This window comes from Ixodes scapularis, unplaced genomic scaffold (genome assembly GCF_016920785.2).
Source record: "Ixodes scapularis isolate PalLabHiFi unplaced genomic scaffold, ASM1692078v2 PGA_scaffold1__304_contigs__length_218370807, whole genome shotgun sequence".
Classification (NCBI taxonomy): domain Eukaryota; kingdom Metazoa; phylum Arthropoda; class Arachnida; order Ixodida; family Ixodidae; genus Ixodes; species Ixodes scapularis.
The window spans coordinates 244,502-260,273 of record NW_024609846.1 but is presented as its reverse complement, the minus strand read 5'-3'; the positions used below and the strand labels follow the sequence as shown (position 1 = coordinate 260,273).

At 43.4% G+C, this 15,772-nt stretch overlaps 2 protein-coding genes across 2 annotated transcripts in view; one reads left to right on the top strand and one right to left on the bottom strand.

The window, feature by feature from the left end:
• The window catches only part of LOC115333004, an 86,439-nt gene extending 74,557 nt beyond the window's left edge, over positions 1-11,882 (bottom strand). The window contains exons 1-2 of the mRNA XM_040208407.3: positions 11,750-11,882; positions 11,441-11,643 (exon numbers count right to left, since the gene is read on the bottom strand). Of these exons, the coding sequence (XP_040064341.3) occupies positions 11,441-11,643; positions 11,750-11,882 (336 nt within the window). The remainder of the gene's footprint in view (positions 1-11,440; positions 11,644-11,749) is intronic.
• A 3,128-nt stretch (positions 11,883-15,010) lies between these two features.
• Positions 15,011-15,772, top strand: part of LOC121835991 — a 39,259-nt gene continuing 38,497 nt past the window's right edge. Inside the window, exon 1 of the mRNA XM_042290589.1 lies at positions 15,011-15,451. Coding sequence (XP_042146523.1) covers positions 15,011-15,451 — 441 coding nt within the window. The remainder of the gene's footprint in view (positions 15,452-15,772) is intronic.

The following is a 15,772-nucleotide window of genomic DNA, read 5'->3' as shown; positions in this document are numbered from 1 at the left end:
TGGACCGTAATGCGGGGAATGTGTTCGCTGCTAGCCGGTCGAGGCTTCGTTGGTGGCGGACTTTTCTCTCGTCACTCGCACGTCGATCGAGTCTACTGTTTGTTCAACATTATGCTCAAATAAACGCCGTGTGAACTACCTCTACATAATCTGCTACGTACACTTTATTTCTTGAACATGTTCCCTTTATTTCTTTTGTTAGTACTAAACGTTGCAGGTCGAGCTAGCACAGGTACCCTACCCGCTCCACGGTAGTGCGTTGGCTACGCAATCGGGCTCACGACGTCTCTATCGGCCTTCGTGGTGGTCATGGACGGTGTCGAAAGCTTTCAATAGTTCATGCGACTGGCTTAGTGGGTACAAAATCTGACATTTCTGTCGGTCAAAGGCGGGTTCCGACGTTCTACGGGCAGAGACCAACAAGGCCGCCAGCATCAGGCTGTGGCACCCGGAATAATAAACAAACTCTTACCCGAACCAAATCAGCGGCGCGAAGCCCGTTAAGATTACCAGTCAATTCTTTTCACGGCGGATTCAAGTGACAGGCGTGAACATCACGTTTCTCCGTTGATTCGTCTGCTGTAACGCTACGACTACAGCGCCTTGGACGCCTCGCCGGCGACAGGCGCCATCTTGTTTCGAAAGTCACTGACGTCACGTCAGCGTCGCGTTGTGATTGGTTGCCGCTTTGCGGTTCGTGAAAGCGGTTGGGAGGAGTTCATAATTACTTACAGCGCGACTGGGAGGTAGTCGCGCTGTAAGTAATTCTCTCGGCCAATGGTCCATTTGCTAGGTTGGGAGGAATCGTTCCCGAAGCGGTTGGCAAACATTCGCTCCAACCCGATCCTAGCCGATTTGCGGTTGAGAACGCGCGGATCCGCTTTGCTTTGCGTATCCGCTTCCAGTGTTAACGCGCCATTACTGATGTTTGCGGATGACATTAAACTTTTTATGAGTGTAAACTCTCTGATTGGTTGCCACGTTCTGCAGCATGATGTATCACGCTTTGGCCAGTGGTGTTCGGTGAATACCTAATCCTTGAAACCCCCACAAAAAATATTTTGTCTGCAGGGTTCGCACTATAGTTTACAACGATTATATTATGAAAGACGTGGCAATCAAACGTGCATCTGCTGCAAGATGTCTTGGCGCTTATTTTCATAACGCATTTGGATTTACTGCTCACGTGTCGTTTATAACTGGTAAGGCGACAAGAATGTTGGAAGTCATATCTCGTATTACTAAGCAGTTTAGGAACCCGGCTTCCTGTTTTCGTCATTTTACACCCCTAGTTAGGTCTAGGCTTGAGTTGGGTCCTGTGGCGTGAAATTTGTTATTGAAAACGCTGGCAATATCATTGAAAATGTGGTACAAAGGCTAATAGGTATTGCTTGCGATCTCTACTTTCAATGTCACTTTTATCATAACTCTACTTTTAATCTTTATAAGGTTTCGCTAATACCTGTATCCGATACAGGAGCAAAACGCGATATAGTTTTCCTGTACAAGATTGCAAATAGCGCATTACACAGTAGCTCGCATTTACGTGATGGGAATACTCATGTCCATCCACGTTCCATTGGAAATCAGAATACTTTCAACGTGCTTACTCTCTGTAAACCCTCTACTTTGTCAAGGACACAGACCCTGTTTAATAGTATTCAACATGCCGAAATTGATATATTCAGTGACATTACAGTGATCGTAAAGCCAGTGAACGTGTTTTTTTTTTTAGCTCCTGATCGACTCTGTGCACCAAACACAATGCTTGCTCTTACTTTGGGGCACGGAAAAATAAATAATATTTTTTTATCACAATTATTGTCACAGTATAGGTCCCTGAGTTTCTTGTTCACTCCCGCAATGTGTTAAAAAGCTATCGAGACAAAAGTATTAAAAATCACTTAGCGCCTTTGCGTACGCGATTATACTTAACTGCTTTAAAAATTTTGTAATGGTTTGTAAAAGAATCTTCGTAGTTTATATTTTCATGTACACGTTCCAAACCATTCAGTCATTTTTTATTGAACATAAACATTGTATGTGGTTAGAATTTACCATGACACTAAATATTGAATTACCATAAAATTAAGCTACATTGGCATATGCACGGCACATTATTGTTTGCAAAAACACTACACCAGCGGGTTTTTTTTTTTTTACGCCGGTTTTTGGCAGCTCATTCGTCATACACAATACACGGTGCTCGCTTCAGACAATGAGAGCAGTATCAGCGGACATGGGCCATTCATGTTCTAAGCACATTTGGTTCCTACATACGTATGCATTGGTTGCTACACACCTGCGCATCGAACACCTTTACAGCTTTTGTATGACTAGTGTGAAAGAACCGTCGCACAAGAAAGAACGTCAGACAATGTCTGAAGGCTGTCTTTTGTACAATATTTTAGCATTGTGCTTTCGCTTTAAGATTTTACCTCGAAACGTAATTGGAGGCTGCCGTAATTTACTCTTTTCGTTACTGCTTGAAACGAGCGCCTTCCAGCGCAATAGACGTTTTACTGCGAGCCTTCTGATCCCAAGCGTAAGATACGGCTATAGTTTGTTCGCTCTAAATGTGCAGCGCAAATAATTTTCGTAACGTTTCCTAAGTATTCGTAGCAAGAAAATATTCTACTATGGTCTTTGCATGCGCGTAAATATAAATATTTGTTCTATCATCTGTGGTGTTCTCATTGGCTGATGGTAATTATTATCTTCGGGACTCGCCGCGCTTCGCGCTTTTTAATGAGTTATCCTTTTTTACCTTAATTTAAGACGCAGACAACACGTAGAGATGATTGGACCAATGAAACGACCTAAAAAGCTTCAGTAAGTGGGCCTTCTCTCTACATGGCTGGTTCGGCTATGATACAACAATTACATAAGCACGACGAACAGCATGTCGTAGCGATATTGACGTTCGAATGATTCCATCGGCTCGTAGCGTCAGTGGCAATCAGACTTAAGATTAAACAGAGTATCGTGACAACAACAAAAAAAAAACATCCAAGTAACTACTTATTAGGGTGTTAGTGCTTACATCCCAGTCATACGTAGGAATTGTTCTGATGCCTCTAGTCGTGGATTGAGTCATACTTCTTCGCCTTCTTGGTGGTCGATAGTTCCCAAATACGGGAAGAACACTTTTGGGATCCACATCTGCAATTGTTTACGCCTTAATGTGGTATGTAAAAGGTAATATAAATAGTTGAATGATCAAATCGATTCAGTTAAATCCCAACCCACTCACTGAGTCAGTCATAAATTTATACATGTTTTTATGCAGTAAACGCAACTATTACGATAAAGCAAAAAGGGACGATTGTTATAATGATAAGATAACCTCCTTGCACGTAAGTTCATTAAGCACAAAAGGCATCAGCGCTTAGATTTTTTCGAGACTCCCCTCTAATTGACAAATCGTTGTGGAGAAAATTGAACTGAATTTTAACTTGCGTTTGTGTTGATATTAGTGAGCTGTGTTGGATGCGTGTTTATCAGTACAAGTTTATCCATTTGTGTTTCTTGTTATCTCTTTGTCATTTACTATTTTCTTAGTTTGTGCCTGATATCTCCCCGAGTGCTTTCCTTTTTAAAAGGTAGCAAACCAGCGGAACAACAGACTAGATATTTCTTGTTCTCTTAAATATACTTGGCTCAGATAGAGGTCGAACATTTTTCATCATATAGTTATGCCTACCGAGGGCTTTTTATATTCAACTTCCAATAAACTGAATAAACAAATATATGAAAACATTTCTTTATACACAAGATGTAAATGTCTATAGCCTAGCTGCTTTTCGACATAATTTTGCATACATTAACACAACTATTATGACGTTGCGAAAATATTTATATGTTCTCCCCAAAGAAGCTTGCCGCCGGTGTTCTCAACCCTTTTGATGAACTAGATAAAGGAAAAACGAGGGAGACAGAATATTTAAAGTGGTAACAAGCTTTTACAGCAAAGACGTATACGTTCAGGGCCTCATGTTTTTTGGTATCCGTGTGCAAAAAAGAGTAAGAAATTGCATGTAAAAGCGCTTTATTGTATGGAAATGCATATCCGCCCCTTCACCTCGACATGTATTTTAATAAGGAAAGACGTCGAATCGTGTGATATGAAGATACATCGCAGAACAATGTACTTTCTCCTGCTTGAGTCGAGTGACGCCACTGCTTTACACATCTTTTCTGGCCAAAAAATACACACAACAAATGGTTCACTCAGTTTGTGCTAGAAGAGCTTGGTTTGGAGTGCCCCAACAATCTCAGTCACTTAACTACTCGCCATCGGTCATGTATAGGTCTCACCAAAGTTTTAATAGAACCGATTCGTGCATATCATAGTGATCACAAAGCAATCATCACTAACGTTTTAATATTACGTATATATGCTCTAACTAAACATTAGGTGACGTTTTAGAGCGCAGCTCTTAGGTTCCCGTCTACGGCCTGAGCGGCGCCGGCTTCGCCGTCGGCGTAATCGCGCTGTGCATTATCGGTTAATTTCCCCGCTAAATTTAGCTGAAAAAATTCCCCGACAAATTTAGTGAAAAAATCCCCCAGCTAAAATTGGCGGAAAACTTTCCCCGCCAAATTTGGTGGAAAAATCTCCCCGCTAAAATTAGCGGAAAAAATTGCCCGCTCAATTTAGTGGAATATGCTTTCCAAATGGGAGGCGAGCGGGAGAGGATGAGGGGCATAGAATCTTTTCTGTATCTTCCCCTCCGCCTTCAGAAGAGCTGCGCTCTAATTCGGTGTTACAGGGAGTTGTAAACGGCTTTCGTTCTTGTCTCTGTCTCCTGGTGAATGATTTGCGGCGGCGTTCTACAGCTTTGCTGCGCAACCACCTTCACAGAGTGGAATGACTAAATTGTTTTACATAAAGACTGGATACAATATTCTAGCTACTTTCTAAATATTCGTCACGCAGATCAAGCAGACTTTGCAAAGCTTTTAGATAGCCTCTTTAATATAGATTATGCTGGTTCTAACTTCTCAGTCAACTGATCGTTCAACAGGACGATCAGTCGCCAGACATCTTCCCTTACACTCACATCAGGGATACTGTTCGTACCTCCCGATAGTTCATGCCGTTTCCCGCGTAAATATCGCATATCCTGGGGAGTGACCGTTTTCTGATGCATTATTGAAGGACCGAGAACCCCCGCGGCAATCCTCTTTGCAGAGTGCATAACGAAAATGGCGCCATGTCGTAATTAACTGCCTTAATTTGTGATTATGTAAAACGTAGCAAAAATATATGCCAACGTTCTGAACGCATAAAGATATTATAATTTTTCTACCCAGTATTTTTGAAGTTCAAGCACAAACATCTTGTATAATGAATAAATGTTAATTTTTGTTTGACATTCCTCCAACTTGGAAGCTATCAAGGTCCCACAACACCCTCGTCGAGTTGTTAAACGTACAGATTTCTGGTCAGTTCTTGAGAATAAAAATTATGTTTTAGTAAAACATAAAATGTTCAATCATCCGGAATTCAAGCGTTAGCGCAATATACTACGTTTCTCCTCAAGATTTATCACGGGAAAAGGTCACAAGCGGTAGGCTCTGGATTGGTGACGTAGCTTGTCTTCTGCAGTTCGGGAGCAGAAGGAGCAGCTTCCGCTTTATCTCCAACTCCGCTCTCTGACCGTGATTATACGCTAAAATCATGATCGCGATGCAGACAAACCGACTGCTCGCAGTCTAGAAGAGCACGCAACTACTACCGCCGTCCAGCTTCGCGCTCCATGGAGCAATAGCATGCAACGCGATGAGTCTAGTCTGTCAGTACATCAAGGCGCAACAGTAAAAAAGCCACCTAAACTGGAACGCAAAATGATAAACTCAAATTGGTCACGATTATTTCCTGTTTTCTAAAATTAAAAAAAAAAGTTCAAACTTACCTTGTACTAATTCGAAAAGTTGACCTCTTTCTCCTAGGTTCATCCTAGATGCCATTGTTTCGACAACCCTGATTTCAGCCTGAACTTGATACCACCCACCTTTTCTGTCACCAATAAACGAGGCTGTGTAAACCCCGTCGCCCCTTCGAACATCGAACCCTGCCAAAGGGACACATACATGGTTAAACCGCAGTGAATATGGCAGGCCATTCGTTTAAATCAATATTACCTTTGTTCATTTACAACTAAAATAGATTCTTTTATAGATAAATATAGTTATTGACTGTAAAACGTGAATAAAAGTTAAGTTCAGAATGTTTTTTACCGTGTCAAAAAACACCGCCAGAAATGGCGTTGCTCTCACAAAACGTATAAGCAGTAATTTCAATGTAAAAACAATAATATGTTTCTCTTCCATACAGGAAGTTAGAGACGACAGTGCCTTTAGCTATTTATAACTATCTCATGAAATATAAACACATCGTCGACAACGCTTCGGTATTGCGCATAGGGTGTCTGAATTACCCAGACTGGAACTAAAATGGGGCTTAAAAATCTCCGCCTTCAGGTAGCAGTGAAACATTTTCGTCAGAGGTGTATTCCATGGGTGGGTTTTACCTTGGAAAATTACAAAGCGTACGTCCTTAACTGTAAGAAATAGGGCAAAATGCTTCCCAGAGTCAACGTGGGACGGCGACGCAGACGACCAAGTCGGGTTACGGGCGCGTTTGGCGCACATAACGATAGAGGGCGTCAGGAACAGCGTCAGAAGGTGTGGCCGTGAAAGAGACTTACAAACATAATCCCTCTGCAGCAAAGCGCCCTCGTTATGCAACCGGATTTTCCTTTATTTTGGTTACATTAAGTTCTGGCATCACTGTTCGCATTAATCTTGAAAGCAAACGCACCTTATAAAAATATTATGCCCGTTTTAATAGACCACGTCCGTCGCGAGCGGTCTTGATAAGGATTTTGCGCCATCTATCAATACGTTTGCCAAACGCGCCCCGCCACTCGATTCGGTCGTATGCGTCACCGTCTTCCGTTTACCCTTGTAGGTTGTTTGACTTTATCTTTTCAAGAGAAAGAGGGTTACGCTCTGTAAGTTTACAAAGTAAAACCCACCTGTGAACTACACTTTTAAGAACAAATTTCGGTTGCGGCGTGAAGATGTTGATAGATTCGTCCCATATTTCATCCACCCTCGGAATTTCGGGCAGCCTTTATATACACTCATATGGAGTTCACAACTCGCTATATCGATTGATCGTAGAAGATTTTATGCCGGACTTGGAAACCGCCTGCATATCTTTTGTGATATTTGCCGAGAGCTTAAGGAACGCCGGACGTGGTTCAGTGTGCTACAGCTTCTTGCTTTCTGATTGGTTCTTATGCGATCTTATCGTCTAATACCGCCATCTCATTAGCTACTGAGTGATCATCAAATGCTCGGGCCTCGACACGCCCCGCATCTCTTTAGCTGTCAATAACTATTCAGGTTTAGTTTTAGTGTCACTCTTTTCTTCATAGTTCGCTCTGGCTATGTTTGTAGGGGTGTTAGTTCATATTATGAGAAGAGTATACACCTTACCTGCTACACTCTAAGAAGTGCCTGCGCGTCTACTTACCCGAAAAACACTCAAAAACACTCAAAGAGCTCAGCGAATGATGAGACGAAACATCCGTCTAGACCTAGGAATGAAGTTTCCGCTGTGGCATTGCGCATAACAAAACGTCATGGTTGCATTGCGCAATGCCATGGCGCAGACTAAATTCTGAAGTCTAAACACATGTTCCGGCCCATCATTCGCTGAGCTGATTTGGTAGATCGAAGAGATTGGCTCTTCGAGAGGTTTTGCCGGTTATGTAGACGAGCAGGCATTTCTTCGAGTGTATGCACAATTCTGGGAAAGCGCTTACGTTAAAACTAGGGCTGGGCGTCGATTAAAAATTTTAACCCGATTAATCGCCACCATTTATTCGATTAATTAATCGATTAATCGGTCTCGTCCATTTTCATGCATAATAATACTGCTTAAAAATAAAAATTGCATCTTGTTTCTCCTTTTGTTTTTCTTTTTGCTGAAAATGTGGTAAACGACGCAGTAATTTTAATTATGAATCAACTTCGATGTGCAGTTGAAAACAGTTCAAAAACACTCACACTCACAGATTACTATTTGAGCTCCATGAGACAAAAATGTTCGTTGATATTCTCCGGGATGGGCGGCTTCCTTTCATTACTCACAAAATAATCTCTGCTGCACTAAACGGACACTTGCACGTCGTTGAAATCGCTGGGACATGTGAAAACCTTCTGCACTTGTATGAAGTTACATATCTCCCTTTTACAGTTTACCTTAAGCTAATATTTCACCTAAAGTTTTCACTTCACATATGTGTGGTCGTTCATGTCTGCTTGGCGAAAGCATTTAATTTTTTTTTAATTCTGGCTCGTCAAATTTTTACCGGTTAGGCAAATTAATCGCGATTAAAGCATTAATCGATTAATCGCTAGGTTAATCGATCAAATGCCCAGCCCTAGTTAAAACTCTAAAAGTAATTTATGTAAATGTTTCACGATGTAATTGCTGAGTGAACATACTGACAAGGGGCGTTCTCACCTACACCGTCGTCGCGAAGTGTGATGCGGGCTCCGGATGAAGTATTATGTGGTGTGACCATCGCAACCACGTCAGCATGCCGTACCACGTTATTACCTTTCGTAACCTTTACGTATATAACTGGAACAATGCCAGCCGTCACAACGCTCCTTCCATTATAAATGACGGCTCTTATGGCGTCAACATTCATGTCCCTTTGAAATGATTTGACGAGAATGCCGACATCGGCTGGCCCTTGGCGGCGTGCGGTCACGATCAGCTGCCACTGCCCTGACTGGAAAGATTAGGTGATATCAAAGCAAGGCGCATAAGTATAAAAGCTTAGGGGTGAATACGCTGTAGATAGATCAGAAAAACGAATATGCAATCCCATTTTTAAAAAAACTACTTCAACCTAGAAAGGCACAATGTATAGCTATTAGACAGTACAGGCAGCAAACATTGCAGACACAAAATAGATGTATGCTACCAGGCTCCAATATCAAAACAATAGGCACACAAAGCGTTGCCCCTGCTACTTCTACAACAATCCCTACCAGTGCAGGTTAAAAAGATAATTGTCATAAAGTATAACACGAATATGTAAACAACCTATATTCTAAATGTTAAAGGACCAAAGTTGAACAGAAAATATGTACAGTAAATTACTCTGAGGAGTGGTAATCTCAAACTGCACCACTTAAAGAAACTTGGAACACTACTAGCGGTGGTGTTCCAAGACCACTTATTATAAAAGTCAATATTCGTTTTACTTCTACTTTGGTACATCCCAGGTAGCACACCATTATTAAAGCTTGGACTTGGGTTTGGGCTAGTTGGTTGTACATTGATAGACGTGCTGCGCTGCGAAGTTCTACAGAACAAACGCGTGACTAAAAAATTGAAAATGAAAAGGATGAGTTTACATTGAGATGAGAAGAAACACAACGAACACAAATGGGCGCAGACTAACAACTGTTTATTCTTTTCTTTTTCCTCCTTTTCAATTCATGATTTTCCCAATGCGTGAGTTTGAAAAGGAGCGAACGCTATGAAATAATGATAAATGTCTTCATGAAGATGTGTGGACTTTCGATTTTTGTGGTGTTTTTCCCGTTTTTTGATAAACGTTCGGTTTTTGTGGTGTGAGGGGGGACCTTGAAGCTGGTGCTGGTGTCCGCCTCGTTATGTTATGGATTGTCTCAGCAGTTCAATTTCCTTTTTGTTCAGAGCAATGGAAGGATCACTGACACACTTGCCGTGCTTCCCTGATGCCATGTGGAAGGCCTCTATGATTTCTCGTTTGTTTCTATTTTTTGATCTGTCCATTACTGATGTGTTTTCGAATAGCGGTTCACAGCTGCATCTCGCGCAATGCGCTGCTAAGTTGCCAGGTGCTTGCAGTTGCCCGCATGAATATTTATGCTCTCTGAGTCGGTCATTTAAGCACCTCCCCGTTTGCCCGATGTATGAGTTTCCGCACGTCAATGGTATCTTGTAGACGACCCCTTCTACGCATTCGACGAACTTGTTTTTATGCTTTACCCGACACGACGATTGACCCGATGTGTCGCCTTCCTCTTCGTTAACCTTTTTGCACAGTCCTTTAAGCTTGAATGGGGCGGATAGGGCTACTTTGACCTCGTGCGTTTCGGCGATCTTTTTCAGTTGGTGCGAAAATTGATGAATGTATGGCATCACTACTAGAGGTTTTTTGACCTGATCCTTTTCCTTGGTTTTGTGATTGCCTCTGAGTGTTGCTATGCATTTTTCTGCCACAGATACTAGCAGGGACTCTGGGTAGCCGCTTGCTTGTAGTCGGGTGATTTGCCTTTGTAGGCCTTCTGACATTCTGTGGTGGCAAGATTTCTTTATGGCCTGCCATACGCACCCAGAGGCGACGCTCCTCTTTACCAATTTGGTGTGCCCCGAGTCGTACGGTAGTATGCCTTTTGCCCCTCTTGTCTTGTACATCCAGCATGTATGCTTTTCTCCAAATGCCATTTCGATGTCTAAGAATTGCAGCCTGCTTCTTTCCGGTGGTTCAAATGTGAATTCTAGGCCTCTGTGCACTTGCTTGAAGCTCTGCTTGACCTTTTCGCACACGTGGTCTGTCATTTTGTTCATAGGGAAACATACCAGGAAATCGTCCACGTATCTAAAGCACTTTTTAACTCCGATCTCCTGGAAAAACGGCACTAGATCTCTGTTTCCTCTTGCAAGGTATATGTCGCATAAGGCTGGTGCGATGCACGAACCTATGCAAATGCCCTCTTTTTGCGTGTAAACACTTCCTTCATACATAACGTGCAGGGAGCTTAAGTATGTGCGGAGGAGATCGAGGAAATCGGATGTGCTGATCCCACTCTGGTTTTGGAATTTTACGCCTCCGTAGACGTCGATGCACTCTTCCACTGCCTCTAAGGCTCCTTGCTGTGGCACGTTGTAGAACATGTCTTTTACATCTACCGAGAAGGCAATGATGGGTTGTGTTCCATTCAGGAATTCCACCACCTCATCCGAGTTGCGTACCAGGAACGGATCATCGATTTGTAGAAGTGACAAGGATTTTTGTAGTTCTCTTGCAATCACATGCTGCCATGTGCCTTTGTCTTCTACTATTACCCGGAATGGACTGCCTTCTTTGTGCGTTTTGACTGCAAAGAATGGGTTTAGACATAGTTGACTGCTGCCTTTTACTTCCTTCGCTATCTTGGTGATGCCTAGTTCTTCACACTGTCTGGCCATTTGTGCTCTGGCGTTTTTCATACACCTTTCGTTGATGTCTTTTCGTTCCTCGAAGTTTTTCAGCATGGATTCTTTGGCTTTGTTTTTGTACATTTTCTGTTCTAAGATGACGAACTCTCCTGTCTTGTCAGCTAGCAGGAGGCTGCAGTTGTTTCTTCTAATCCAACGTACCGTGTGGTTGGTGTTCACGCCTGGTTGCCTGGCTGTTTTTAATTTGTTGGAAACAGCTCTGATGCCGGCAGCTATGCATGCGTTTTTCTCTTCTTCAGAAACCTTCCTTGCAACGTCGTGCACCATACCGATCAGGTCCACAGTTTTGGCCTTAGGCTCTACTGCATATTTGGGTCCTTTTTCTAATGTCTTGGAGACGTTGTCTGGGATGGTTAGATTGGTCATGTTGACGAGCCTTTCTTTTTCGTCCTTCATCCTTTTTTTCCTTTTTCGGCATGTTGTTCATGCATTTAGTCCACTGGCTCTCACCCTGGCTCTCCGCTATATCGATGAAGTAGTTGTACATCAACTTGGCTCGGGTCGGTGATAAAAAGGCATCGCAAATACTCCTGATGTTGAGCTTGAAGAAGCGTACTTGCCTCCAAGTCTCGGAGCGCAGCATTTTGCAGCAACGCCTTGCTGTGGCCTCCCCCGGTGCCATCCTTCCGAATAAGGAAATCAGAACAGGTGCTGACAAGCCGTGTGTGAGGGCGTACGTCAGAATGCGTGTCCTGCATCTTGCCTCAGCAATGAATCCGATGAAGTGATGTATGCGTGGGAGAGGTGGTGATGGGAGAACATGAAAGCCCGATGCACTCGAAATGAAGATTATTAAAGCTTGGACTTGGGTTTGGGCTAGTTGGTTGTACATTGATAGACGTGCTGCGCTGCGAAGTTCTACAGAACAAACGCGTGACTAAAAAATTGAAAATGAAAAGGATGAGTTTACATTGAGATGAGAAGAAACACAACGAACACAAATGGGCGCAGACTAACAACTGTTTATTCTTTTCTTTTTCCTCCTTTTCAATTCATGATTTTCCCAATGCGTGAGTTTGAAAAGGAGCGAACGCTATGAAATAATGATAAATGTCTTCATGAAGATGTGTGGACTTTCGATTTTTGTGGTGTTTTTCCCGTTTTTTGATAAACGTTCGGTTTTTGTGGTGCGAGGGGGGACCTTGAAGCTGGTGCTGGTGTCCGCCTCGTTATGTTATGGATTGTCTCAGCAGTTCAATTTCCTTTTTGTTCAGAGCAATGGAAGGATCACTGACACACTTGCCGTGCTTCCCTGATGCCATGTGGAAGGCCTCTATGATTTCTCGTTTGTTTCTATTTTTTGATCTGTCCATTACTGATGTGTTTTCGAATAGCGGTTCACAGCTGCATCTCGCGCAATGCGCTGCTAAGTTGCCAGGTGCTTGCAGTTGCCCGCATGAATATTTATGCTCTCTGAGTCGGTCATTTAAGCACCTCCCCGTTTGCCCCATGTATGAGTTTCCGCACGTCAATGGTATCTTGTAGACGACCCCTTCTACGCATTCGACGAACTTGTTTTTATGCTTTACCCGACACGACGATTGACCCGATGTGTCGCCTTCCTCTTCGTTAACCTTTTTGCACAGTCCTTTAAGCTTGAATGGGGCGGATAGGGCTACTTTGACCTCGTGCGTTTCGGCGATCTTTTTCAGTTGGTGCGAAAATTGATGAATGTATGGCATCACTACCAGAGGTTTTTTGACCTGATCCTTTTCCTTGGTTTTGTGATTGCCTCTGAGTGTTGCTATGCATTTTTCTGCCACAGATACTAGCAGGGACTCTGGGTAGCCGCTTGCTTGTAGTCGGGTGATTTGCCTTTGTAGGCCTTCTGACATTCTGTGGTGGCAAGATTTCTTTATGGCCTGCCATACGCACCCAGAGGCGACGCTCCTCTTTACCAATTTGGTGTGCCCCGAGTCGTACGGTAGTATGCCTTTTGCCCCTCTTGTCTTGTACATCCAGCATGTATGCTTTTCTCCAAATGCCATTTCGATGTCTAAGAATTGCAGCCTGCTTCTTTCCGGTGGTTCAAATGTGAATTCTAGGCCTCTGTGCACTTGCTTGAAGCTCTGCTTGACCTTTTCGCACACGTGGTCTGTCATTTTGTTCATAGGGAAACATACCAGGAAATCGGAGTTAAAAAGTGCTTTAGATACGTGGACGATTTCCTGGTATGTTTCCCTATGAACAAAATGACAGACCACGTGTGCGAAAAGGTCAAGCAGAGCTTCAAGCAAGTGCACAGAGGCCTAGAATTCACATTTGAACCACCGGAAAGAAGCAGGCTGCAATTCTTAGACATCGAAATGGCATTTGGAGAAAAGCATACATGCTGGATGTACAAGACAAGAGGGGCAAAAGGCATACTACCGTACGACTCGGGGCACACCAAATTGGTAAAGAGGAGCGTCGCCTCTGGGTGCGTATGGCAGGCCATAAAGAAATCTTGCCACCACAGAATGTCAGAAGGCCTACAAAGGCAAATCACCCGACTACAAGCAAGCGGCTACCCAGAGTCCCTGCTAGTATCTGTGGCAGAAAAATGCATAGCAACACTCAGAGGCAATCACAAAACCAAGGAAAAGGATCAGGTCAAAAAACCTCTGGTAGTGATGCCATACATTCATCAATTTTCGCACCAACTGAAAAAGATCGCCGAAACGCACGAGGTCAAAGTAGCCCTATCCGCCCCATTCAAGCTTAAAGGACTGTGCAAAAAGGTTAACGAAGAGGAAGGCGACACATCGGGTCAATCGTCGTGTCGGGTAAAGCATAAAAACAAGTTCGTCGAATGCGTAGAAGGGGTCGTCTACAAGATACCATTGACGTGCGGAAACTCATACATCGGGCAAACGGGGAGGTGCTTAAATGACCGACTCAGAGAGCATAAATATTCATGCGGGCAACTGCAAGCACCTGGCAACTTAGCAGCGCATTGCGCGAGATGCAGCTGTGAACCGCTATTCGAAAACACATCAGTAATGGACAGATCAAAAAATAGAAACAAACGAGAAATCATAGAGGCCTTCCACATGGCATCAGGGAAGCACGGCAAGTGTGTCAGTGATCCTTCCATTGCTCTGAACAAAAAGGAAATTGAACTGCTGAGACAATCCATAACATAACGAGGCGGACACCAGCACCAGCTTCAAGGTCCCCCCTCACACCACAAAAACCGAACGTTTATCAAAAAACGGGAAAAACACCACAAAAATCGAAAGTCCACACATCTTCATGAAGACATTTATCATTATTTCATAGCGTTCGCTCCTTTTCAAACTCACGCATTGGGAAAATCATGAATTGAAAAGGAGGAAAAAGAAAAGAATAAACAGTTGTTAGTCTGCGCCCATTTGTGTTCGTTGTGTTTCTTCTCATCTCAATGTAAACTCATCCTTTTCATTTTCAATTTTTTAGTCACGCGTTTGTTCTGTAGAACTTCGCAGCGCAGCACGTCTATCAATGTACAACCAACTAGCCCAAACCCAAGTCCAAGCTTTAATAATCTTCATTTCGAGTGCATCGGGCTTTCATGTTCTCCCATCACCACCTCTCCCACGCATACATCACTTCATCGGATTCATTGCTGAGGCAAGATGCAGGACACGCATTCTGACGTACGCCCTCACACACGGCTTGTCAGCACCTGTTCTGATTTCCTTATTCGGAAGGATGGCACCGGGGGAGGCCACAGCAAGGCGTTGCTGCAAAATGCTGCGCTCCGAGACTTGGAGGCAAGTACGCTTCTTCAAGCTCAACATCAGGAGTATTTGCGATGCCTTTTTATCACCGACCCGAGCCAAGTTGATGTACAACTACTTCATCGATATAGCGGAGAGCCAGGGTGAGAGCCAGTGGACTAAATGCATGAACAACATGCCGAAAAAGAAAAAAAGGATGAAGGACGAAAAAGAAAGGCTCGTCAACATGACCAATCTAACCATCCCAGACAACGTCTCCAAGACATTAGAAAAAGGACCCAAATATGCAGTAGAGCCTAAGGCCAAAACTGTGGACCTGATCGGTATGGTGCACGACGTTGCAAGGAAGGTTTCTGAAGAAGAGAAAAACGCATGCATAGCTGCCGGCATCAGAGCTGTTTCCAACAAATTAAAAACAGCCAGGCAACCAGGCGTGAACACCAACCACACGGTACGTTGGATTAGAAGAAACAACTGCAGCCTCCTGCTAGCTGACAAGACAGGAGAGTTCGTCATCTTAGAACAGAAAATGTACAAAAACAAAGCCAAAGAATCCATGCTGAAAAACTTCGAGGAACGAAAAGACATCAACGAAAGGTGTATGAAAAACGCCAGAGCACAAATGGCCAGACAGTGTGAAGAACTAGGCATCACCAAGATAGCGAAGGAAGTAAAAGGCAGCAGTCAACTATGTCTAAACCCATTCTTTGCAGTCAAAACGCACAAAGAAGGCAGTCCATTCCGGGTAATAGTAGAAGACAAAGGCACATGG